The 27,723-nt window shown below is 38.8% G+C and overlaps 1 protein-coding gene across 10 annotated transcripts in view; it reads left to right on the forward strand.

The window, feature by feature from the left end:
* The window catches only part of CCDC88A (coiled-coil domain containing 88A), a 127,105-nt gene that overhangs the window by 43,469 nt on the left and 55,913 nt on the right, over positions 1–27,723 (forward strand). For all 10 annotated transcript variants that reach the window (XM_075204028.1, XM_075204022.1, XM_075204027.1 and 7 more), the window contains exons 4-8: positions 7,744–7,813; positions 9,312–9,370; positions 11,921–12,004; positions 15,699–15,839; positions 25,141–25,310. In XM_075204028.1, coding sequence (XP_075060129.1) covers positions 7,744–7,813; positions 9,312–9,370; positions 11,921–12,004; positions 15,699–15,839; positions 25,141–25,310 — 524 coding nt within the window. The remainder of the gene's footprint in view (positions 1–7,743; positions 7,814–9,311; positions 9,371–11,920; positions 12,005–15,698; positions 15,840–25,140; positions 25,311–27,723) is intronic.

Consider the following 27,723-nt stretch of genomic DNA (forward strand, 5'->3'; position numbering starts at 1 on the left):
GACATTCTGGAGTATATGGAAATTGCCATAATAAAAAGTGAGGCAGCAGACTTTGTGAAAAATAATATTTCAGTCATTCTCAAAACGTTTGGCCATGACTGTATATAGACACTAAAGGGAGCAGTTCGATAGGTAGGAAATGAACCAGCAAAGATCTGTGTCAGGAAGGCCAATAGAGTGATGGGTGTGCGGGACTCAGAGTGTGATCAACAGTGTCCATAACAGCATCGAGGTCCAGGAGGATGTGACCCTTAGGGCTAGATTTACTAAACTGCGGGTTGGAAATAGTGGAGATGTTGCCTATAGCAACCAATCAGATTCTAGTTATTTAACATCCCCACTTTTTCAAACCCGCAGTTTAGTAAATACACCCCTTAGACTTTGCTGTAAGTAGATCATTGAAGTGTGTGTTTCTAGAAGTATCTGCAGCTTTGGCATGCACTAGAAATCCAATTTAAAGGCTTCCCCCAAATATTGTCTAGTTTGCCCTTATAGTTTTTTGGGGGTTTTTGACGGCCATGGGATTTAAAGGTTTAATTTCCTGATTGTTCTAGTTGTAGGGTGAGATGAGATTTTGTCTTTGGTTTGGGGGATAAGTTTAGCTGGCAACCCATGTAGATCAAAGTTAAAATGCTGGCATTTATGTTAGTGGAGACTGGGAAGATCAATCTGCTTTTGTTCAATTTGTTGATTATTTTTTTTTATAATCATTCTGCTATTTATTTACCTTTTCAGTGTACAGATTCTAAATACATTAAGTCCTAACAATAGTGTACCAAAGTTGAATGAATAAATAAAACAAATTTAGAATATTACTCTTGACTCTTCCTGGATTTTTTGTATTGTGCTAAGAATGACAGTTAGAATGTAGATGGTTGCTGTGGGTTCCAGAACAGCTGTACAGTTACCTGCACAGTGGGTTTCCTAACTGTCCTCCAGTGTTATGTGCTAGGCCTAGTATTATTACCAAGCATCTCTAAATTTACATTCCACATGACCGTTATATAATCCATAGACTCTGAATGCTTTAGATGTTTAAAAACACCTATATTTACTCGTTGTATTACAGCTCTCATTGTGAACTGCTGTCTAGCAAAGTATATTGGGAGATGTAAATGAAGAACAGGTTAACAAGTATATATTTGCAGCATTCTGTATGTATTTGTGTGATTGGTATTACATAAAATCACAAAATAATATGTAATATGTTTTGCCCCTAGTGTTACTCCTGTATACTTAAAGGCTGATAGTTGTATATTTAACAGAGAAATTTCGAAGCAGCTGTAATCTTTAAACTGTGTAGTTTTAAAAGCCCAAATCGGTAATTGGCATGACTCATACAGCTTACCAGGCATGTACGATAAAGAGAGAGGATATTATTCAGCCTCTCCTGCTTTTGTGAAATAAAGCATGGCCATCACTATTGATTACAGAGCTTGTCATCAGGCACTTCCTGTATATATATAAAAAAAATTACAGTATGTCTACTGTTATACATTAAATTGTTTTCCTGTCTACAAGCTTTGTATGGACAAAAATGTACGCTCACTGCTCTGTTGTTGTTGTCTCACTGCATTTATTTGTACAGGCTAAATGAAGAATTACAGAGTTTATTTAAATCCGTTAGATGTGTACCATTGACAAGCGCATTGGTATACAAGACTGTGTGCTGTTAATTAACTTTGATCATCGTCATCATCTATTTATGTGCAGTTTATGTAGCGGGATACATACACACCATATCACATCACTTGTGGAATGCAATGTGAGAGATCAGCTGGGGAAGTTGCACAGCATAGACATCCATTAGAATGAAGGTAAAACTCTCAGCAAGTTCATCATTTTCATCAATCTAGGGCAAGTTAGAACATGAAGGCAAATATCTGATTGCAGAGGGGTAACTACGCACTTGCACTTTGTCAGTAAATAAACATGTATGCCAGTATAGAGTAGTTGTCATCGCCAGGAACCAGTTCCAATAGTACCAGACAGGTGCATTGCTAATGTGGAGGAGCTTGAGAGAACAACTAGTTGGCACAGGTTGGTACTGTACACTAATTCGGGCACAGGCTGGAACACTACAGCACTCAACCACTTATAAATATGAACATTTTACTCACATTTTATTTCATGCCATTAAATTGCAAAACAAATAGCAGATCAGTGAAAATTTAGTGCGTTTCCAGAATTTCAGGTTTACATACAAAAGTAGAGACTTTCTGTTTAAATATTTTGCACAACAAATGCACACGCCAACCTGCTCATGCCAAGACATGTCTCCAGTACAGCTAGTCCTACGGTAACAATGCATCTTATGTGTTGTAAGTGTAGAATGTCACCCAACTTAAAGTAAAGCTGTACCCCCAGAAGTTATTCTAGTAGATTTGTGTAAAAGTAACGGTCTCTCCTGGATTATATGCCTTTTACTAGAAATGCATTATTTCTTACTGTAAACTGCCTTAAATGTGCCACAAGATTAGATTTTTCACTGTTTTTCCACACAGTAGTTTTTGGGTGTATTCCCTCTTATGGTAAAGCCAAACTCGCTATCTTTATAATGGGGCCGGACATTTTTCCCCTACCTGGAGTTGTCTGTGACCTCCTAAATCACATTTTCACCTCTAATTTTTGATGAAGAAATAAACTACATTAGCAATTTGATTGCAAAAGAATAAAGTGGACAATATATTCCTGGCTTCTCTAAACTAGAGAGATTCAGAACTGTTATGTTATACTGCTGCTCAATACTTTCATAAAAATGCATCTGTTGTTTGAACCTAATTGACTCTTAAAGTCCATTCTAAATAGACAACTTGCTCTGTGGAATTGATCTGTATGAGCATTGCTTTAGGTACAGTACATCCTGTGCTTTATTTTATTGGACAAGCGTGGCTAAATCTCTGGGAGGAGAGCTGACTCGATCATATTTGCAGAGTCATATCCTATATAAATATAAACATCATGTACCTATGAAAATGGGGGTGGGTGAGATTAAAATACAATGAACCATCCTTTAAATCGGCAAAGTCATTTCTTAAGACTAAATAGTTTTATGTTAAAAGTAAATCTATCCAGTACAATTATAGTGCAGTGATGACCAATCATAAGTTAACTTTTATAGAAGTCATTGTATACAAAGGGATATGTGAATATGTGAATTGTTATATTTTAACTGGAAAGTGAAGCATGGTGGCACAGTTGTTGCCTCACAAAACACTAGTCATGGGTTCAATCCCCACTATGGCTCTATCCGTGTGGAGTTTGTAGGTTCTCCCCGTGTTTGCATGGTTTCATCCCACACAGTTCAAAAGCAATTAAAGTTTTTAATGATGGAATACAGGTCAACTAATTATTTATTTTGTATTTGCCTGATCAGACTGATCACATTTGAGCTACGAAGACCTTTCCTGCATTAAAGAAGAACTTCACCAATTAAAAGTATACTTACCGGATTTGCAAGTTCTTCTTTAATTAACTCACTTTGTTTTCCACAGAGGCAGACACTACATAATCTTAAAGAGCACACTTGGGTATCAGGATGACCTCAATAATTATATGCACCACATAAATATAATTATCATATGCAGCACATGAAATTTGTATAGAGTGGAATCATTTGTTAAAATTTTCTAATCTGGAACTGAATGATGGTTTAGTTAGAACTTGGATGTAGTTTTCTTTGAAGTTGTGCTTTAATTTTTTGTTTTGCTTTTGTTAACAAAATTCACTTTTTGATGCTCTACTTTTTTTTGGTCTAGGCTCTCCAGAAATGCAGAGCCAGTGTTTAGTTTCCAGTGTAAGCTAGATATGAATATAAAGATAATGGTGGTTACTCATTAGTTGGTTTAGAACAAGGTTGTTCTTATTAACATTTATTTATGTAGCGCTAGCATATTTCGTACCACTATCCAACTGGAGAACCGTGGATGGAGCCTTACCAGGTCTTTTGGTGGCTATCAGCTTTCCCAAAAAGGTTAATAGACTCCAGTGTATTTCATGTTTTAACCCATATTTGGCCCACTAGCACATAGCTAGAATGTATAAATGCAGCCCGGTCTATAGCTACACTGATTTAGAACTTGACAGCCACAACATTTATTTTTTTTTTTAATTAAAACAATGTTGCTAATGCAAATCCAGTTAACGCAAAACAAATGTCAGTGATTGAGAGCTAAGGGTTAATGCAAGTACAACTATAGTTGAGAATAGTGGTTTTACTTGGGTTCGGGTGGTCATTGGAAGTTGCCTAGGTTTCCTCAATGCGTTCACTTGTGGTAAAGTAGGCAGTGTGCGGAAAATTGCAATGCTCCAAAACATGAGTGAGTGGGTAATGAGTTTAAAAAAAAAATAAAAAAAAATTACGGTGGTACAATGCTCAAAATGTACTCCAGTGGGTAGGAGGCCTTAGAGCAGCTGTAGAGCGGAAAAATTATGACCATATTTGTATTATTCTGATTTAAATAACTAGAAGTTCCTGCTAGATTAATGCCACAATTCAGTACCATAAAAATCTTAGGAATCTGCCTCGCTCCTAAAATCTACTTTGTTCCACTGATTTATACAACTGGAGATGGTGAAGCACTGTAGGTACAGCAAATAGATAAGCAGGACAGTCCCAGGCTTTCATAACCTCTCCATGGCTATATTTGCACTAACTCTTCAACTTTGAAGAACCAGGAGTGTAGTTACATTCCATTTCTGCTTTTATGGCCATTAATAGATAGTTCATAGGTGCTTGCTGTGATTGCAAAACATATTTAGCAAAATGCTGTTCAGCAACTTCACTTATCCCTTGAAGGAATTTTAATCTCTCTCAATTTAGCAGCTTTATACAGCATTCTCCTCCATTGTGTTACAGGTCTTTGCCAGGAATTATAAGGTTGCCATGTTATGCATAACTTCCAAGTCTCTATGCATGGATTGTCCTACAGTGTTGGCCCCGAGAATGACCCTTGTTTAGCACTAACCAACCAAAAGTCATCCCGTATCTGTCATAGTTTGGTTATTTTATACACTGAAAAATTTACATTGTTAAGGTTTTTCTACCTTGCTGGAGCAAAATCTTGTTTTGTTTGTAGTTTTGGCACAGACTAAGGCAACTTGAACTTCCCATTCATCACCCATCATCCATAGCAAACAATATCAAGCAGTAGGTGGCATCTGTGCTTACCCACAAGATGTAGGTTGTGTGGCAGTTACATGATGTCAAACGGGGAGAAATCTACTTTTTGTGCTGCTTTGACCTATTATGTCATTTGTGGATTCCCATGACACAAATTTCTCTTTACAATTTGTTGAGACATCCCTTGTCAGTATAAATGTTACGCCTAACATCATGCTCATAACCAGCTAACATTAGCTTAGCCTTTGGGGATTTTTCCTGCTGTTTAAATTTCTGTTGATCTTTACCTTGTGGTTTTTTAAGTCAATTTTATAAAAATAAATTTAGCCAAGAGGGTCTAGCTAAAGACGACTTTAGACCTGACACACATTCAAAATTTGGTACCTGTTATTCCCACGTAGATGATTTATATTTTACGCTTCCAGTTGTGTTTCTGCTTTTGTCAGAGGCTGAAGATGAAACGTTTTGTTATTTGATCTACCGTTAAAACTCAGGTGAGGTTACACTGAAGATGAACAACGGGATAGAGGGACTAATGTGTCTGCGGATGAAGAATATTAATGAAATAATTCAGCAAGCTTGAAGAGAAAAGGACTTTCCATTTATGAATTGTAACTTATGTGCTGAAAGGTTCCCCAAAGAGTGAATGAATCATGGATAGACTTAGTTGAACTTGCAAGTAAAGGGCCTAGATTAAAGGTAACAAAAAGCATCCTGTAATAAGGAAACACTGAAATAGGTTGTTTTTCTTGCATCCGACTCAAATGTTGTAGTGTGAGTGAGGTTCTTCAGCATGTGTAAGAAAGTTATTCACCCACAAGATTTCTAGTACATGTTGCTCTGTGGTTTAAGGCTTGCATTACTATTTTATGTATCGCCTTCCCCACTTATCCCCAAAGCTACGAGTGTGTGATAGGATGAATCATAAGAGGAAGAAGCCTCTCAGATGGCAACATCAATCATGACGCTGTCATGTGCCTTTTTAAAGTGCACATGTAGTGATTGTCTCACTGTACGAGCCGTCTAACATGTTCTTCTGTGTATATAAATGTCTCCGCTGGCTGCACTGTACAGAATACTTCTATTGTTCTCCTAAACTGAATAAATCCATGTGTTAGAGATATATCTGGTTTGCTGGGAAATTGCCTTACATTTCTTTCTTTGTAGTTCATTATTAATTCTACATCACAGTGGGAATAATGACATTCCATGTTCTTCTGAAGGCTCCGTAACCCCCCAATTATACCTCATTCTTAAAAACCCCAAGTTGCATTGTGCAAATCTCTGTGTTCAGGAAAAGATTATGTTCATGTCTTACAGATGTTTTCTTTAGATGTTGTTTTACTGCTATTCTTACCATTGTTCTTGTGTTTATTGTTGCCATTATTATCATCCTTGTTATTAATATCATTATTATTGGATTTGACCATCATTTGGCATTGTTGTATTTGTCTTTTGTCTGTTTATCAAGCAATATGGCTGCTCTCTGTGGGACATAACAGACATACTGTATATTATAAGGACAAGATATAAGGGGGTTGCAGGATAGTGTAGTATTATTTAGTTGGAGGAGTGAGAGGGTGGTACTTCTTTAAACAGCCCCCATTTGTAGTCTAATGCTCTGCTTGTCAAAACTGTCTTCGGTGCATGTTTTGTTGCTTGCCTCGCAGGAGCATACAGGTGTAATAATCCCAACAATTGTGTATATCTATGGGAGTAATAATCCCAACAATCGTGTAGGTCTACGGGTGTAATAATCCCAACAATCGTGTAGGTCTACGGATGTAATAATCCCAACAGTCGTGTAGGTCTACGGATGTAATAATCCCAACAGTCGTGTAGGTCTATGGGTGTAATAATCCCAACAATCGTGTAGGTCTACGGGTGTAATTATCCCAACAGTCGAGTAGGTCTACCTGTGCTCCAATAAGAAGATCCAGAAAACCCATGCTGCTGTTAAGGATTGAAGGTTCCAATAACCCCTTCCTTACAGGACATATGGTATACTTGATTACTTTTTTTTAGTCTTTATCATCTAGAGTTGGCAGATGGGATGAGATCTATGTATTACACAGCATTTCAGTCCCAGTCAATGATATGTGGATCTTAGATGATGGGAAAAGTCATATCCCACGAATAGCTAATGCTGCTCAGAAACATACCTGTTTAGCCACATCTAGGTAGGCTGATTCACTCTAGAGACATTTAAATGATGATGTAATGAGGAAAAATAATGTCACTTATTCTGTTTTTCTTCAGTGATACATTGACATTTTGGCAGAGAACAGACCAGATTTATTCCACTGAGAAAAGGTGTTTGAGGGCTGCAGAAGAGCTTGTGCATATTCCATGTATACAACTCTGGCTCAGTGCACATACTGCAGGCATTTACAAATAGCTGCACTAAATCTCGAGCTCACATGTATTGTATATAATTGGCAAACTTATTTCTGCACCTTTTAAAAACAGTAAAGATTGTTTCAAGTGTATGTTTTGTCATTTGGCCGGACTGTAAAATATATTTTACCGAGTCATTTATATTTAATTGTTAAAGTATTTGTTAAGCATTGTTACTCTGAGAATCCATTACATACAGATAACACCCCATTCTTTCTCCACAGGAGTCTTTGCAACAGTTGGTTATGATGAATTTGCCGAATGTTTTGATTCTTGGGAAATCTCCATTTTCTGGTGAGTACTAGATAATCGCCTTGAACATTAAGCCTTATATAGGCTTATTTGGGAATGGTGTCCCTCTCCCTGCTTTGCTCAAATTGCTACTAGAACTAGTGATGGCATTCCAGTAAAGGGAAGGAGGGAAACCGAAAGGTAAATGGCTAAAAAGTGCACGTTTCTGTAAGAATGGAATGCTGACAAGGAGGAAAATGTCTGTGCTTGGTGCTGGATCTACTTTCAATCCAGAGATCTATTGAGTCATTTTTCTTTTCCATTTATGCTGTTCCAGTTTACTGTTACTATTATTACTACATGGATAGTGGCACAGCTTAAAATTTGTACTGTAATATGGCTGCTAACCAACAACAATTTGTAGGAAATCCATCAGTTCCTACACATACAGGGATGATGATGATGAAAGTATTCACCATGCACTGAGGGGCAAACTACAAATCTCGGATAAACGGACAAAGCGGACTTGAAACCTTTTGAACGAGTCTCCAAATCCAGAAAAAAACATGACACACAGCTATTACATTAGTAGATGAAACTGTGCCATGACTTATGGAAAAATAAGCAAACATGTTTTTCTGATGACACAACAAAATGCACTGGCGTGCCTACCTACGCACTGGCGTGCCTACCTACGCACTGGCGTGCCTCCTACCGCACTGGCGTGCCTCCTACCGCACTGGCGTGCCTACTACCGCACTGGCGTGCCTCCTACCGCACTGGCGTGCCTCCTACCGCACTGGCGTGCCTACTACCGCACTGGCGTGCCTACTACCGATTTGGAGCGCTTACCACTCTTTTCTGCAACTTAGATCTAGGGGAAGTCTTCTGCATATCTGACACAAAGCTCTTTCCTGCTGTATAGAACACTTTTCAGGTTATTTGAGTACAGATAGAAGACGTGTTGGAATTCATTCATCCATAGCTACCAATCAAATACATTTTTTTTTATTAATCCCACAAGATTGCAAAAAGCTGATACTTGCTTTCCTTTAAGCACATATTTAATGTTTTCAGCATAAACTTAAATCAATCCCTTTGTGTGTTAAAAATAAATAAGAAATCAAATTTTACATCTCTAGTAAGAAAATGTTGCCCAGTTTAGTTTTCATATCGCTCTGCACAATAAGTATGGACACTATGTCAAACTGGCAACATTTTGAGAACAATTACTTTTTTTTTCTCACCCCCTCCCCCTATCAGTACAGAAAATAAGAGGGAGTCAAGCAAGATGGGGTACACAGGGGGATCCCCTCGCGGGGGGAAGGGTAGTTGCTCAGTGAGTATAACAACCTATAAATATCTGTAAAATATGAGAATAGAGAAAACAAGAAAAAGAAGAAAACAGACCTCCTACTGTTATATCCCCCCCTTCCCCCCTGGGATAACAGTAGGAGGTCCACTAGTTATCCTGGGGGGGGGGGGGGGGGAATCAAGCTATTACATTAAAAAAAAGTTCTAATATTGCTTGTATTGTTTCTGTTTTTGTTTTATCCGGCAGAGCAATGTACTGAGGAGATGAGAAAAATGCTGCTTCTTTTGTTGGGCTGTGCCGTTCAGGTAAATGTGTAATCTTGTAGGATGTAGACATAACAAACCTGGTCATTTACGAACAATAATTAAATGTCTAAGAACATTAAAAAGTGTGTGTTTATAGCTATTGCCTGTTATTATTTAAGACATAGGGGTAAATTTACCAAACTGCAGGTTTGAACATGTGGAGATGTTGCCTATAGCAACCAATCAGATTCTAGTTATCCTTTGTCACGAACACGCTCCCAGCTGCCATGACTTTGGGGTGTTTGCTATATGAGGTTGCACACGATTCCAGCCCGCAGTCTCTATCCATCTATCACACAGGTTATAGACCTACTGAATCGCCCCCAAACACTTCAGGTTTTCCACTACCTATTGAATACGGGCAATAGGACCCCAATATACTGTCCCACACTGGCACACAAGGCTTCTAGCTATCCACAGACTAGCACGACCCACACCAGCAAGCAGTGTTAACTCTTCACACCTCCAGACTGTTACACAAATGTAAATGCAAGCATACACTAAGCTTGTTAAAAAAAAAAAAAAGTATCAGTAAATCACACACTGGATTAACTTGGTTGAGCTATTTCTTCTAACAGGCTATGGATTCGTTAGCGTATCAAGGACACAACATATTAAATTATATATTTAATATACAAAAGTACAGGGCATAGAGATATAAAGAAAAATAATTAATGAACAAGTGATATTAAACATACACTAGCAAAACAGTTTAAAATAAAAGTGGTTACATTCAGATTAGCACTTACATGAATTGCATTCAGGCCAAGGGAAATTTGGCTTGGAATTTGGACAGCTTATCAATGTGAATTGATTTCCCAAAAAGTCTGACCCTTCTCTGTGTCTCGTCTCAGCATTTTAAAGACCTGTCCCTGCCCCTAGTGGGTTGTGGCCTGTGACACTTTTTTCAATCACCATTTGCATGTTGCCTGATTTACTAACCAATTCTGCTATGTGATCTCTGTAGAGCGTCACATCGATCCAATTTTATCATTAATAAATCCCCTATGACTGTCCATCTTTTGATACCAAACATGATGAAATTTTGACAATGTGACATACCTTTTCCAAAGATATGTGATTTTAGCTGTTCCCGGATACCACCCGTACCTGTCATTCACAACCCTGGTGTGATTTCTGCTCCTCAGTATGGAGTAACACCTGGATTTCCCAAAATATGAGCTATGAAGACATTTTCCTTTTGAAGCCCATATTTCTATATACCTGTATAGCCCTGCAAAATGCTGCCTTGGGCTGCAAGTCCAGTTGTGACCGGCCCCACAAAGTCTATTCAGGAGTCCAAAAACCAACTTGTGTCAGGACATATCTCACAGCAAGAGCTCTTTTGAAGCTGCCACAGGTGACACTCCTATCTTCTCACATTGGAATGTGCAAAGCCCTACAATACATTTACATCAGACTTTCTGTCCTCAAATATTACACTTTCGTAGTTGAACTTATCAATGGATTAATTTGATATAACATATTTACACTGCAGTTATGATTTATCCCTTATAAATAACTGTAAGTTCCCTATGTTCGCAACATCCTTTATTTAGTACATTCCACAAAATGACAGCTAGAATCTGATTGGTTGCTATAGGCAACATCTCCACTTTTTCAAACCTGCAGCTTGATAAATTTTATCCCTTAGACAGGAAGTCTGCTGTGTATTGGAAAACTCTTCCCGCATAGTTACAACTTTATTTCAGATGCCTTCATTTTTGTTAAGCTCCTGAAACGTTTACATAAATGTTAGTAGTTTTTATTTATGTAATTTTTATGTAACCCTATTTAACCCTTTTATTTTAGTTAGTGCAGCAATAAGGGACTCCATAAGAACCTGCAGAATGTCTGTATGAGTAAATTACATACATAACATCAAGTGAAAAGCAAAAAAATAATAACAAACATAATAACAAAAAACAATATGCTACTCTAACAACTCTTAAAGAATAGCAGAAGATTTTTGGAGGGTGTTATTATTAAATATATATTCTTCCAACTGTATCTATTCTATTGGATGTTCCTTTGTCCTAACTGCAGAAATGTTAGGAGATATGTCCCACTCACTGTTAGAGGTGTGGTGAATATGTGCGGCCCACACCTGTCACAGGTGTTTTGAGGGGAGGTGGGTTGGATGCAAGTGCTAGGCTTTCCCCCATGTTTTGTAGCGCGTCCACACTATGTGAGCCGATATCTTGATTCCAAAGCAGAAAAATTACACGCTGCTGTTGAGTCAACAATTAGTACTCTTTAGTTACCTGGCAAAAATACATTTTTTAATGCAAATGCTGCGATGTGGTGCGTGAACATCACGCCGCGCACATTTCCGTAATTTACAGTAGAAGTCTCCGCTGCAAATTGTCTTACGGATGTTCCGGAGACACTTTGCCACTAATTGAATTCCCCATTAAGATTGTATTTGCATAATTACACATTAATGCATGCAGCCACATATGACCATATTAATAATGTTTACTCTCGTTGTGATAATTGTTTTTTCTTTTTCTTAATACTATTGTCACTTTTGCTTCACATATATTGCAGTGTGAAAGAAAAGAAGAATTTATTGATAAAATACAAGATTTGGATTTTGATACAAAAGCAGCTGTTGCAGCTCATATCCAAGAGGTATCGTTTCTTATTATTCACGGCTGTTCTGTTGTTTTCATGCACTTCTGCACTGACCAGACTTCTATTCTGGAGCACGTTATGTAAGTTAGTGTTAGACAACCACTGACCAGTTGCTGGCGGGGGATGGAGATCATATGAGCGATGAATGGAGATAAACAGCTGTATCCTGCCATACTGGAGAGTAATCTTGATATATCTGGCCTGTTTACCACAGATATTCAAACACAAGGCTTTCAATAGTCCTTGGCCAACTGTTATGAATAATAACACAACTTCCTGAGGTTATGACACTTAGCTTATTATTGCTGTTATGTGTGCCAGCAATCTGATCACAATTTGAGGGTAAACGGAAATGTATTGTACAACGAAGTGAGTACACCTTGTGCTTTATATAGATTTTATGTTTTTGTTTTGTTTCTTATCTGTCACAGTCTGAAAAGACCCAAAAGGGCAATTGCCCTAAGCACAGCAGGAGAGGGGGTGTCTACCATTAAAATTCATGGAGCCTTGATAGGGGAGAGCTTAAAATAGGTTTTACATTAACCCCTTGGTGTCCTAGGAAGATGAGAGATCCCTTGTTTAGAGGATCGAAGGTAATGCAACTTGGGTCAAGTATAAAAAGAAACAAAAAAGCAGTGCTAAATATATGTCGGGTCAAACAAGCTGAATAAATTATGGCAAAAACATATATTCAACAAAACAATTAAAAATTACAAACTAAAAAATGTGACCTTTCTTTGGTTGTCACTGGTTTGAGCAGTCTTGCAGTCTCAATTTACAGCTCCTGTTTTTGGTCTGATTTCTAGCCTAGCTAGCGCCCTTTAAGGTACTTAAAAAAAACAAACTGAGCCAAAATTTCTAGTGAGTGTTACGTTTATCCCTTATATAGCCAGGGCCATCTTAACAACATTATGGGCCCCCGGGCAAAGCAGTGCACCGAGTCCCCTAGATATAGATATAGATATATAGATGTATACAGATACAGATATAGATATAGATATATAGAGATAGATAGATGTACTTGCTCAGTGACCCTTGAAGGTTTTTTTCTTTTGCAGGATTATTTATTCTCATTAAGAGCCATGCCTATGGGGCCCCCTTGCCCGTGGGGCCCCGGGCAGCTGCCCAATGAAAAATATGGCCCTGTATATAGCCCTAACAATATCCAACCACCCAACTTAAGTGTAAGTTATAATTTAAGCAGAAGTCCTAACCATATACCCAGCTCAAGCTACAAAACTACTCCCAACAGATTTGTTATTTACCTGCCCAAATTCTAACAAATGTAAGAAACCCTTACAGCATAATTTATAAAATTGGTTTTGTCTTGATGCAGTGTGTATGTTTCCCTTCATATTCTGCAATTGGAGCCTACTAATGTGATCTTTGCCTGGGCCCACTAATGTATTAGTGGCCTAAGCACACCGGATAATCCGCTTGTTATACAGCTGACACTATGACTCTCTGTGCAGCGCTACAAATTTAGTGGCGCTATATAAACAGATGATGATTGTCACGAATAGCATTCACCTGAGCCTGCGTGATGCATGCGTGACACAGGGTTAACCAAAAAACAACCACCTGGTCTGTCTAAAATGATTAAATCCTTCCCTATCTATGCCACACACTAGCTTTGCGATACTAATTATGCCACCACCAAGGTTTTTTCTGACAAGAGCTGACACTCTTATTTAGGAAGCCTTCGGTTCTCCCTAGTATTAATCTAACACAATTTACTTTAATCAGAGTTCACATAAACCACAATGTTCGCCCCGTTTCAATTATGTAGCGCCTGGACCAAACTGTCGCGTGAATTCGTAAGAACACAGAGACTTGAACTTATTAAGTGTAATTTAATATGGAAAATACAATATAATGCAATTGTTTCTTATAAAATAAAAAGGATAAAACACAGAATTGATACCTCACTTAGAATCAAGATTCTGGTGCTGGGAGAAGCAGAAAAAATGGGACCCTCTTCAATCAAATGACTCCGTCAGAGTGAACAAAGACTTACTTTTACACTATAGTTCCAGGGCCCACCGCCCCCCTTCCTGTGAGGTCAGAACCAACAGGACTGTAGAATGCAAATTAGGGTTTTATGATTCTGCTGTAGAGACAGGTTTTTGTCACTCTATCCTAACTTTTCACCCGTATGACTTACAGACATGATTTTACCTCCACACAACAGGTCATAAGTTTCACTTCATTTGCATACCACACATGCCTCTGGTATGTATGATATTGGAGAAAATTATATGATATTTTCCTGTGGTCTGGTCTCCCTGTTGTCAGTACATGTGGTCCAGCAGTTTGTTACTGGTGATTGAGCCTGCACTTTCAAATTTATATCGCTCACGGGGCCGGTGCAAGCCCTTGGCAGGCGGGAAGTGGGGGCACCATGCTCCTAGGAGAGTGAATTCTGTGAAAATGTTCTTCCGTCTTAGAAAAACAAGCCATATAGGAGCCCACAGCAAAAACAGTATTTCAGACTGGATCACGAACATAACAGAGGGTTACTGAATGCAGAATTGAAATACAGTATTAAGTCCAATAATTTTGCCAATTCAAATAAAATTTCAAGCATAGATGCAAATAACCATTTTTTTACATTATAGATAAAGGAGATGCCTTTGTGCGTACACCATGTGAACCTTACCTGATGTATCTAGAGCAGCAACAGGGGCCATACAGGCAGCCTTCAAAAGGGCCGCAGATTGCCCTTAATCTCAATAATACGTTAAAACAGTACATTTAATCAAAGATTAAAGGCATTGCAAACAAGTGTTACAAGCTATAACAAACAAATCTGCCAATAAAAAAAGGAGGAGCTGGGGGCCACGGGTGACGGCTTAGAGGGCCACCTGTTGGCCATCACTGATCTAGAGACAGACCAGTTCAGATCCACCTACCACACACATCCAGAAATCTATGGGTATTATAGTTTGTGGCCACAAATTAAGGATTACTCTATCCTGGATTTGTTGTTCTACTTTCACATCCTGCTGTTAGATCGGTGCTTTCCATCCAGTGTGTCCATACACCTATATCTGTCACAACACCAGGCTGGTTGTGTCACAGAACATCAAGGGAACACTCATAAATCAATCAGAGGAAATGAAATGTGAATCACTTTTGGGGTATTTTTAAACTAAGAGTGAAAACATTAGCTGAAATTCACATTTCTTCAAACCTACTTATGCTTTTTGTATTTATATTTATTGATACATTAGGTTTTATTTATTACCACTATGTTAGAGAGAAAACACTTACTAATTCACCTGTGAATTGTTATTATGTTTAATTGGAGCATACTATAAAGTCTGTTTTTTAGATTTAAGAAAATCACTCTTTAATATGAAATTAATATTGTGTTTTATATAAACACATCTAGACTATGCGGTTCTGGTTTGTGCATTTTGCTCACAATCCCAAGGTCTGTCTAAGTTCTCTTCCTGTCTGTGGAAGTGTAACCTAGTGAAATGTTTCATTCCCCACAATTAATGGGACAAAAACTGTATACTATGTGCATTTCCTGTTGTCCGCTCACAGAATAGACACCACCTGGGAACAAATCTGGGCAACACTTCACACTCAAATTTCATCTAAATCTGTTTATTTTTGTAATTTTACATTTAGTTTCTGTTGTAAAATATTCAGTTCTTGATATTTGATCTTCTGCTTTTGGAAGGTAACTCACAATCCAGAGAATGTATTGGACCTGCAGTTATTGGAGCCGGCAGATCTATCCCCGGATGATCTGGAATCTCTATTGAAGAGTACGGCATTTCACTTAAAGAGGCTGGTGGATGAGAGAGACGAGCAATCCGAGGTATGGATAAAGGAAACTGCCTTTTATCTGTTTTATTTTTATACCTCGGTTTTCATGTACATTTAATTTCTGTAGCCCTCCAGCTTTTAGATTTCACTTTACTAGGGGCTTTAGGTGACTTTTAATGAATTGGCTTTCTCGTGCTCTCCTGCATCTTTTGCAAAATACCCTTTCCCTTCTAGTTCCTTCTAATTGCCTGCTATAATTAAGGATATACAGATGTGCATAAAAAACACAAAAACCTTCTTTCATGTGTATGTAGAATGTTGAACGTAATAAATTTTCCTTTGGGCCACACGTCATAATTCACAAATTTTTCCTCATTGGAACTGCCCAATTCAAGACTTTTTGGGATATACTACTTAAACCAACCATTAATGGTCAAATATTATGTTCTCTGTGACATTATTATCATTACTCTTTTTAAAACCTATTTATTGCTCAGTTTTGTACATTTCAGGGAATTGTGTTACAAATAAATACTATATAGTGGCATGCAACGGAAGGTCATGAGGACCCTGCCAAAGTGAACTTAAAGTCTAAGAGGGTTGGGGAACAATTGATACATTTTGTCGCAAAATATCAACTTTATCTTGTGGAAGGGACAGTGTGCCTGGATATGGTCAGAAGCATTATCAGCCATCAGCGTTAAAGCAGCCTTCGGCGACTGGCATTCTAATGCAGCTTCTGGTGCTGTGACACTGTTGGAATGTGGAGAGACAGTGGATGGTGGAGACATGAAGAACTGGCAACAAATACTTTCCTTCACCACTTATATTAACCTTCATCTTTCGGGTTCGGGATAATGCTTTTGATTTTGTGCTGGATGGAAACTCCTGTGGTTATCTGCTAGCTCAGGGTAGCTGTATGTTAGTTATTCTTTGATACCATGCTTGCGGCTGGTTCTGCATGTTCACAAAGTTGTGGCAGCAGCTGCTACAATGAAGGAAGCTGCAGAGATGGCAACAGCAATAAATGTTCAATTCTAGGAGCCCAGCAGCTAAATGGAGGTGGTGTTCATTTATATCTTCTAAATAGCCCTATCCTTGGTGTGATGACACTCCACGGCACCACCTTGTAACTTCCCTCTACCTTCACAAATGTTTGGCTATTTTTATATTTGTGAGAAAATGATTACGTGGGAGTGCACATCTAATCTCCAATCTTACTAATTGTTCTTGCAGTTCTTTCATCTCTCTTTCTCAATTTTTTTCTTTTTTATTCTGCGTTTATTCTGGACAATCTAAGTGCACAATAAACCATTTGGTGATTATACCCAAAGATTCTGGAGTTGTTTTTAGTGAATGATTGACTGAGTCTTGCAAATAAAGTTGCCCATGCATCAACCAAGCTGGCCGTGCCAACATGTCTGATTTGGCTTCACATAAGTTTGTCCAAATCTGCAACGTCTGATAGTTCAGTGGCAGACTAATGATGCAATTGGAAAATAGCTGTATACATGGTTGGATGGGATTATCCTCCATCTGGTTTTTATTGTCTGTCTTAATAGACACCTAGTAGAAACTGATCTAAAGTTGCCTTACAAAGTCCCACTCGGAAATTCAATCATACCTTACCTGCGATATCTTCCTTCCAAGACGACAATTGCCAGATCTTGCTGTTTTCCTATTGTTGATATATTAGTCCAAACTGTATTATGGGAAACAAAATTCTAGCATGTGTTGCAGAAATTAAAGGCTTACCGGAAAGTTTAGAAGACCTGCCTCACATTTGCTCCATCTCTACTCTCACAATATAGTTGGATTTTAATGAGCTCCTGGAGAGGGTGGAAGCAACTCCTCTACATCCTTTCCTCTTTTCCTTATTTTATTTTAGTCTTCTGAGACTCTTTTCTGTATATGAAGTATGACAGGATGGACCTCCTATTCCATCCAGTTGTGTTGCTGGGGACCAGCTGGACTTGCCACAGTCTCCTTTCCTTATCCCAATTGCACCCCTCTAAACGCAGTAGGAGGGGCACTGCTACCACCACTAGACTCCTTTATTGGCACCTAGAATCACTTACTCAGCTTGCTACCCCTGACCTCTCCCTTCAGATCAGGGTAGCTTTAGATGGTTCCCCCTGGTCTATCACACTGGCCAGAGCTGCATGGTAGGGAGCAGTGCATTGGTACTAGATGCTGGGTTCCAACCTCAGAACAGCCGGATATTTGGTCTAGTCTGTAGGTCAAAGGATTTACAGCAGGCAAGTAGGTGCCAAAGCAGGATCCTTAAGTAGTAATGTTTATTTGCTCAAGAGGTCCTGACAAGGGCCGTTGCACACTAATTTGAGGTACCAGTGATCTCAAGAAATACAGATAAAATAATACTACTTTACGTGGTAAAACAGAGCTCCTGATATAGTGATTCTGACACACATGTTGGCATGGTGTAACCCACCCCCCTGATCCTAACTGGCATCACAAAGTCTGAGATATTACATTCAGTGTTTACCATCAGGACACAATATATTCTCTAAACTTGGATTTAAATACAATTTAAACTTAACAAAATTTACATTAATCTGTGGTTTCCTAAATTACTTGCATCCTGTGTCTAAGAGAGATAGGAAACTTAACAGCAAGTCTAACTTGCTTTTAGGTGTCCCTCCTGTGCAGGCTAAAGGATGTGTCAGTCACTCACAAATGAAAAGGCCTAATTAGCATGGAGACTTCCGTTAGAAAAGTTACAAAAAGCAACTTTCTTCCAACATGGCATATCACTAAATTTTCAATACAAAAATACAACACAATATAAAGAACAGTACATTTGCAATGATATACAGCTACGCACTGCGCTACTAATTAAAATACATTTATTAAATAAGTTATCTATTCTCCATTTGTTTCTTTATAACACACACATGTAAAGAGTTTTAGAAGATTGATGTTGATTTTGAAGATGAATATTTTAAATTATATTGTCATGACTGCTAGACTAAACTAACAGAAAGCGGTTAAATTGGTTTCCGCAGTAATATAAGAAAAGGGTGACCAAATTGGAACTATTATCATATAAGTGTACTTTAGTAACTGCTATCAGGGCCGGACTGGGACTAAAAATCAGCCCTGGCATTTAAAGCACACAGGCCCACCTGCTGCGGGCTCCATGCACTATATTGTTGCACACTGATGCTGGCGCAGTGCAGTACAACATGACGTAGTGTGTGTGTGGTGGGGATATTTATTTCTCCTAATGACCCTAAAACATTACATTGTTAGCACCCCAATTACATCAATAAATACCATAGCAATACATTATTAGTACCCAAATTACAGCAATAAATAACCTCCCACACATCTCATCCTACATCAATACCCACCCACATTACAGCAACCGGAATCACTCCCACATTGCAGTAACCAGCATCACCTCCACATTACAGCAACCAACACACTACAACAATGCCACCACCATGCCTCCTCATACTACAGCAGTACCACCAATTATACAGGTGCCATTGTAGGAAACCAATGTTTTGCTTTTTTCAAATCTCCCACAAAATAGTAACAACAGAGTACTTACACACATATAGGTAACAGGTACCCTTTTCCCTCAATTAAATAGTAATGGCAGAATTTTCATGAATCATTCCACATGAATGGAATGGCTCTCTCACAAATACAGGTATATCAGAAAAAACATAACTATTGAATGATCATTTGAACCCACGCGGCCGCATTAAAAGTATTTCCAGCTACAGCAAAATGTCAGAGAATAATATTTTTTTTTTACCACAGTAACTGAATATGCGTCTTTTCTATTCATTTTGAATAACACAGTGTATAAATTAAGGGGGATAGAGGAGTTGGGTGAGAGATAATTGGATGTGATCCATCAGTTTGATTATATAGGAAAAATTTAGATTATTTACCTGGAGACGTCTACCACCTTGACTTACAGGCAGGGTTGACGAGGAATTTTGGGCCCCGTTACAGTAACTTATTTGTGTCCCCATTATATTTAACAATGATACACTTGACTTTGGCAGAAGTTCATATTATGCCACACCGTAGTGCTCCCAGGTCATATTGGGCCACATAGTATTACCCTCAATTCATATTTGGCCATGCAGTAGTGCCCACAAATCATATTATGGCATAGTAGTGCCCCCAAATCATATACCATACAGTAGTGCCCCCAAATCATATTATGCCACAACAGTGACTCCAAATCATATTATGCCACAATAGTGCCCCCAAATAACATAATGCCATTCAGTAGTGCCACCAAATAGCATTAGTGCCCAGACAAAAACTCATTCACAAATAAAAATTGGTACAGCATATCAGATACTGAGGGGCATATATAATTCTCGACGGAAACGCTGAAAATCCCGCGTTCCGTGCACTATTACCGTTATTAAGGTAATAGTGCGCGGAAAAACAGTTAATACGGTAATTTTCTCGCTGGATTTCAGCTCGTAGCTCCCTGAGCCGCGAGCTGAAATCCAGCTAACTACTACCGTAATAACGGTAATAGTTTTTACGCGGCAGGACTTCCGGAGAATTGAATATGCCCCTGATAGTGTGAGTCCCATGTTCCATACATGAGCGAAAATAGAAATAAAAATATTAAAATAAAAATGTATGTGCAATGTGACACTGCATACATCCTGGAGTGCCTCTATACATACTTTTTTCTCTCCTATTGTTTCTCTCTCAGTTTCTCTTCCCCCCCCCCCTGGCTCTCTCAACTCACGGCACTAACCACCTCCCCCCCACGTGATTTGCGAAAGTCGCAGCACCCCCACTGCAATTGTGTCCAGATTGCAGGGCACAATGCAGGTGATGAGGGAGGGAGGAGAGAAGCCGTCATCCGGTCCGGCGTGTAACAGAGGTGGCTGGTTCCTGGAGAGGAGCCAGCCACCAGGAAGTGTCGGGCCGGCCCATATAGCCATCGGCCCTTCTGGCATTTGCCACAAGTGCCAGATGGCCAGTCCGGCCCTGACTGCTATGTACTGTTTTTTATATACTTCATGTAATTTGTGCACAGTGCTGTAAACCATCTTTTGTCTGTCACGTGCAGAGTACTACAAGCACCAGCATGCCCAAGCTGTTAATGACAACCTGGACTTGCTGGGACATGTAGTGCACCAACACAAAATGTTGTGTTTACTATAAAAATTTAATTGGTGCTTTCAACACGGGGCTGGGTACCCATGGGGGGAAGGGGGGGATTGTATTTATTTATTTATTTTTACGGATTCCATCTCCCTAGAGAATCGGGCCCATACTGACTAGCCTGCGGCTGGTTCTCATTATTGCTGGGGGGACCCACACTGCGGGTTCCCCTGCTTATATAGTGACTCCCGCCTTGGCTGGCAAGTTCTAGTCAATTGGGGTAAATCCACGCTCTTTGTCCCTCTGATTTTGCTAGTACCAGTCTAGGCTGGCAGAATTATGGTTAATCTGTTTGGGGTTTAATGCCTTTTTTTTTTTTTTTTTGTTAATATTAGCTATTTTATGCAAGACTTGCTGGCTGTACAGCCGGCGGGTCCACCGGCTGCCGTTGGCATTGCTCTTTGATTGTCACTGTCGACAGCAGTAATGTTGACAATGTCACCATGTTAAACATGTCAACAGAATGAATATGACGACATTTACACTATTGCCATTTTGGTGTCAAAGGTATAACTGTCGACTTATTCACCGTTGCCATATTGTACCCAACTCCCTCTGAACGTGCAGCCTACTTTCATACTCTGATCATCCCTTAATTATGTTGTACGTTTTCTTATTTTCTACTAAAATACTGCTCATTTGTCCTTTGTTTAGATCTTAAATGACTGATGACGGTTAGGCCCTTTATCCACTGGCATCAATAATCAATCATACCTTTCCTAACATTTTGTAACTCTTGTAAAAACCTGTAAGTGGTGTTGGGGATGGAACCGTTTGCTCCAATGAAACTGTACCCACCTGTGACTGCGGTCAGGAGCTGTGGTGTTTTAGGTGTTTTTGGACACAGCCTGCTCTATTTCCTCGCACTTAGCTGTTCTTCATTAACCGACACTAACACTCCAAACATAAGTACTGTTGTCTTTGATGTGTGGTCTCGCCCAGAGTTATCCTGTTATTTATTAATATAGCCAGTTTGCTCCCTTTATAAAATGTGCATCCCACAAGCTGAGTTTTAATTATTAACTGTCTATTTTGTACAGCTAAGAAGGTTCTGTAGTCTCCTTCTAAATCAGGAACACATTCCAATATGTGCAGTCCCCAACTCTTATGTTCATGAAAATATTGTCCCATAAAATGAAATCTATTTTTTGCGTTCATACACAGAATCACGCCTGGAATGTCCTGATACTCCTATTTCCATTCAGACATTTGTGGCAGCTCTAAAACATCAGATTATACAATATATCCCCTGCGATGAGATAGATGTTCATTCACACAGGAGTTCCATGACAATACGAACCAGAGATGAATTTAGTTATCTTTATATTACACAAAGGGGGTGAATTATTCCTTATAATGCATGAGTTGTAGTTGTATGACAGTAAAATATATTTTATTTTGTGTTGTGCTAAATTATGTTTTGCATATTTTAAATTATGTATTTTCTGTTTTATTTTTTATTTAGAAATAAAATATCAGTTCTAATGAGAAAAATGGAAAGTGTAAGCTTTTCACACAGCTGGCGAGGTGATTCCAGGACTGGCGTAACATCTGTGTTTTTGGAATCAGCATTTTGTGTGTCGGTAAAAAGCAGCAAATATCTTCTGCATATCTCTAAAGCATATGGCTTCTGCTTTTTGTTGGCACTAGCTGATTTCTTAGCTTAAAACACTGCAGCCTGTAGTATCAAAGCAGCGTGTGTAAAAACTAAACAAAACACTTAACTCTCATATATAGGCTTTTAAGTGTGTGTAAGCAGCAGAAGTACACAGCTTCTAATGTGCAGGTGTAACAACGGCCTACCTGTAAGAGGATGCTTGCGTCAGGCAGGGGTAGGTCAAGGCTGATGCTGGATGTATTTGCGAGATGTGTAATATCCAACTTAGATAAAGTTGCAGGGGAAAGTATTGTTAAGACTGTGTATGATCACATGCAAAGTATATTCTCTTTTTCACTGTCTGGCCGTGATTGTCTTAATATGACAACCGTAGTGAAATATATATTGTCTTTGACTAGTTACGTTAGAGGAAGGCACAGATCAGGATAGATTTCAGAGTCATTTGCACAAGAATTCACACCATGCATGAATTATAAAGGACTGTGGGTACTTTTTCATTATACGAACTCTACCCACCTGTCACTTGGTTATCCTTTGACTGCTGCTGAAGAGAGCGCAGAGAACAGGGTCCAGGGTGAGGCGATGGCTCCATAGTTTTAGAAAGGTGGTCATTGGGGGCAAGGGTGAAATCCCAGGTAGGACAGTGTTAATCTCCACCAACCCCAGTCCATTGGCTGAGACTCAGAGATTATCAGGATCACTGTAGAGAGAAGGACCAACAAACACAGTGTGCAAGTACTGTTGTGGATGGGGGGGGGGGGATCTTGAGCAAGCTCTCTTCTTTCATTATAACTTGAACTCCTGATTTAACGGAAATTAACTGGAAAAGTTGGAATAGTTTCTTATATCTGTTTAACTTATTTGGTACCTTTAAAAGTATGTATGTGTAAAAGTATGTGAAGGATTTTATGGGCTGAGTTCAGGGTGTCCTTGTTTTTCCTTTACAAATGATGGGAGCCTTATATTGGGTTTATTAGTCTGTTGCATCTTGCACTAATTTCTCGGTGTTTCAAGGAATCCTTAGTGGTGGGAATTGTTAAATCTCTGCTGTGTTCTTTAAGTAGCTAGATGAAAGCAGTACATCTTTGTCATAGGATTGTGGAATGTCCAGAGATATTTACAAGACGATGGCAGGGGAAGAGATGACCAGAATCCAGCAGGATGTCTACAGGGGGTTGTCATACAGCAGCTGTTAAGCGGATTCACAGCTTTGTGCTCTTCAACCTGATGAATCATTTTATAGCACTATATTAGTGGAGGTCTTTACACAGCAATACACTGGTTATCTTTTCTACAGCCTTGCCCAAGTCCTGCAATGTCTAGGTTTACAACCACATTATAAACATGTGTTTGCTGCAAACAACAATAATCCTAGTGTACAATGCCCGTCACTGAGCAGAGACGCAGCCTCATATATTGCACCAATTTGCTGACAGTGCTTTCCAATTAAATCTCTTTTTCATTGAAGAGCAGAGGCTGTGGCCCGTGACCTGTTGTGACTTTGTACAATGAAATTGTAAATGTGCTCCATACGTAATGTGTTTCACACCGTCGGCTTCTCTTTGCTGTCCAAACAGTCAATAAGAAGATGAAATGTAAAAAGGGCAAATAAAGGGTAAATAAATCCGGCCCACAAAACAAAGAAGAAACCTATAATATGTACACAAATAATCAGTTTTATAATATTTCTAAATTATTGATTTAAACTCATAAAGCTCTTTTTCTAGCAACAAAATATCCCATTGCACATAACTTCAGAAGCATAATATTGTAATAATTTAAAACCATCTGGGTCTCTAGTCACTGTCACAAATGAAATCCAGTATATGCTAAGCCAAACATTGTATAAAAATAATCGGACAAGAAAACACACATGGACCTTTGTATTCTTAGTACAGATCATCTAACTGTCTAACTGTCTAACTGTTGAATTGTTTAATATAACACAATGTGCTAAGGATCTATAAATAATCACCAATAAATAGGTCTTTACTATCGGGACATAAAAGACACAGAAATCCTTATGTGCCAGGTATCATCTTAGAATTATTTATGAAAATCACAGAAGTGGTCTATTTTGGAATAAGAAAAGATGATCTAAATCTACTAAATCACAACATCTATATGGGCCCATTCACACCTATCCATTGTTCATACATTTTTTGTCCTCTAATGCCAGAAATCACATTAAAAATAGGATGAATGGTTCCTTATGTGCTTGTTCTAACCATCGTGTTGTCAAATTGTAATGCTGCAATTAAAATTTTAGAATGCGGCACAGCCTACTAGTTTTCTGGTAATGTGTGCTACACATACAGTGGGTTGCCAAAAGGGCAACGCATCAAAAATGCATGGAAGATGTGGGAGAAACAACAGCTACAACTTCCCTACAGCGCACATATTCATGTGGTTTACCAATGTTCCCAAAGCAAATGTGTTAACGAGCAACAATGACCGGGTCATAAACTTTCACTATTCCTAGGAAGCGTACTATATGTATTCATTTTTTAATGAATAGTGTTACAATTGGTAAAGTTCTGGTTCTCTCACTTGGTTCCAGACAATTATTGAGCTGACCGAGGAGAGGGACTCTCTTCACTTCACGCCTCTGCCTACATCAGCTCAGTCTCCCTGTGGATCCCCGGGCATGAGGCGGACCGAGAGCAGACAGCACCTGTCAGTGGAGCTGGCAGACGCCAAGGCTAAAATAAGACGGCTGAGGCAGGAACTGTGAGTACCCATTTACATAAGGTGCAAAGACAAAAGAAGTGTTAAGAATGTGAAAACACCTGTGACTAAGTCTATGTGTCAGCCAATTAGAGGCAATGTAAGAAAATATAGATTATTTTTTACTTTTATTTCTATGGACAGAAATTTCACACAAAGTTAGACCGTTACATACTTTCTGCGAGCTCATTTTAATTGTGAATTAGACAATGGTTACACAGAATGAAAACGAGCTAAGGTGCAGGGGCACACTTCAAGCACTAAGAACATAGGACTTGTATGTATAATAAACTGGAATATAATATGTGGGATAAAGATTTGCATCCACACTATAAATTGTGCTATTTGTGTACAGTGCAGCATATATCCACGTGCCTACCGGCATTGAGAGAGCCAAGTTTCCTGTTCCACAAATAGACTTAGTGTAAATACCCATCTAAATGATGTCAATTATTGAGGTATACAAAGGTTACACTATTTAATCAAAATGTGCACTTAGAACTTTATTCCAAACATTATACTATGTATCAGAATTTATTATACATAGATTTTCTATTTTTCTTTGTATGTTCATGAAGTGGTGCTCCTGTGCCATTGTTCAGATTTATGCCGTGTAACCATAGTCTTTGTTTGTATTTTATATAGTCAGTCACAGTAGTGTGGCAACTTTCCACACATTTGATGAATTGAGTTTCCTAACAAATCTTCCTATTTCTGTACGCAGAATAAATAATGTGGTATCTGGATTACTGTCATAATGAGATATTTAACTATATATTGATCACGAGAACACAATAGATGGTATGTGACCTCCTACATTGTTGGCAGGTCTTGATTACTTATTAGCTTTGGGACTCCCAAGACGTGCCTGTGGCCAAGACCTCTGGAAAGTCTATTGTATATTATGATCATCTTATTCTATAGGATACTTCTCACAAAGCATAGAGCATGAGGAGGCAGCTCCCTCTGGTACAAGAGGTTGTAAGGCCGCTTCCATCATAGAGGATCCCACCCCCTACTGAGTGGTCTCTGTCCTTCTTGGCTCCTGTTAGCCACGTGGTGCTCAACCTTTTTTAATTTGAGACCTCAAGTGTCAGCGTGCCATTGTCCTGTGACCCCAAAAGAGGCAATTCCCAATAAAATGTATTGCATATGCAACAAGGGAACCTCAAAACAGAATCTGATACCCTACAAGTTGTGCACCTCTCCAATAGCCAACACCACAGCCAATTTGTGTTCATTTCCTAATAAAGCAGCCACAATATATTGTACGCTTGCGAGCAGGGCCCTCTTACCTCTCTGTCTGTATGTATTACCCAGTATTGTTTTATTAATGTTTGTTCCCAATTGTAAAGTGCTAGGGAATTTGCTGGTGTTATATAAATGTTGATGAATATAAAACTGTTGCCTGCCTTCAAGAAATTGTGTTTAAAAATGTATTTTATCTGATATTATCAAATTGTGCTTGCGTAATGTTACCATTATTCCATGCAGTAGGTTACCTGATTGGTTTAATAATTCTTAATATACTGCTATATGAAAAATAATTGTCAGCGTTAGGTGGCGCAGACTCTGTGTGATAAGTAAAACACAGAGTGCAACAATGTCAGCACATCATATGTTACAACCATTGCTGTACAGTGAGGTGTGACCGTGATCTGTGTAGTTGGTGGCAATGTGTGCAATATCAGTCATTTGCTATATAGCTGTAACAAAGGCTTCTCCATCTTGTTCTATGCTGCAATATAAGCACAATCTTAAATTTAAATAGGGAAAATGAATGTCCTTAACATAATTTCCTAAAATCAGGAATTCAGGCTCATAGTGAAAGCAAAAAAGTGTTTACCCAGAAATCATGGGAACAGCGTAAGCCAATATCTGCCCATAATTAAAGAGGTCAACGGTCTCTGTGACCGTTCCTCTTTTTAAAGTACAGATTATGCAAATCCTGTATCAGAAAAGATTCTCGCTCCATTCACGCAGACAGATGATGCTGATAACGTACCTAGGAGAAGTATGTTCCTCCCCCTCCAGTTCCCTGTTCTCAAGCAGGGATTCTAACTGGTGTAGAGCTGTTTAGCATAGTAGCCGGGTCAATTAGCATGTTAACCATAAAGGAGGGGATTTGTAATAGATTTTTTTTGTAGTTGTTTGTATTTTTTGCTACCGTCTATTCAAAGTCTGTATGTCTTATGGGAACTTGCTTGGAAAAGCTGTTTTGAACAGGCTGAGAAATGTGACTGTCACAGGGATTATCGATCCTAACAGTATTGCTGCTTCTCATTTACACCTAAGCGTAGCGGAAACTGAAACGCATACACAGCATTTACAGAGCATATTACTTTTAGCAGCATTCAGATGCGAGTAGGTGGGATTGATGTACCCTGTGACATCTGCACTTTAGGAGATGTTTGCA

Source organism: Mixophyes fleayi, chromosome 3, assembly GCF_038048845.1.
Source record: "Mixophyes fleayi isolate aMixFle1 chromosome 3, aMixFle1.hap1, whole genome shotgun sequence".
NCBI lineage: Eukaryota > Metazoa > Chordata > Amphibia > Anura > Limnodynastidae > Mixophyes > Mixophyes fleayi.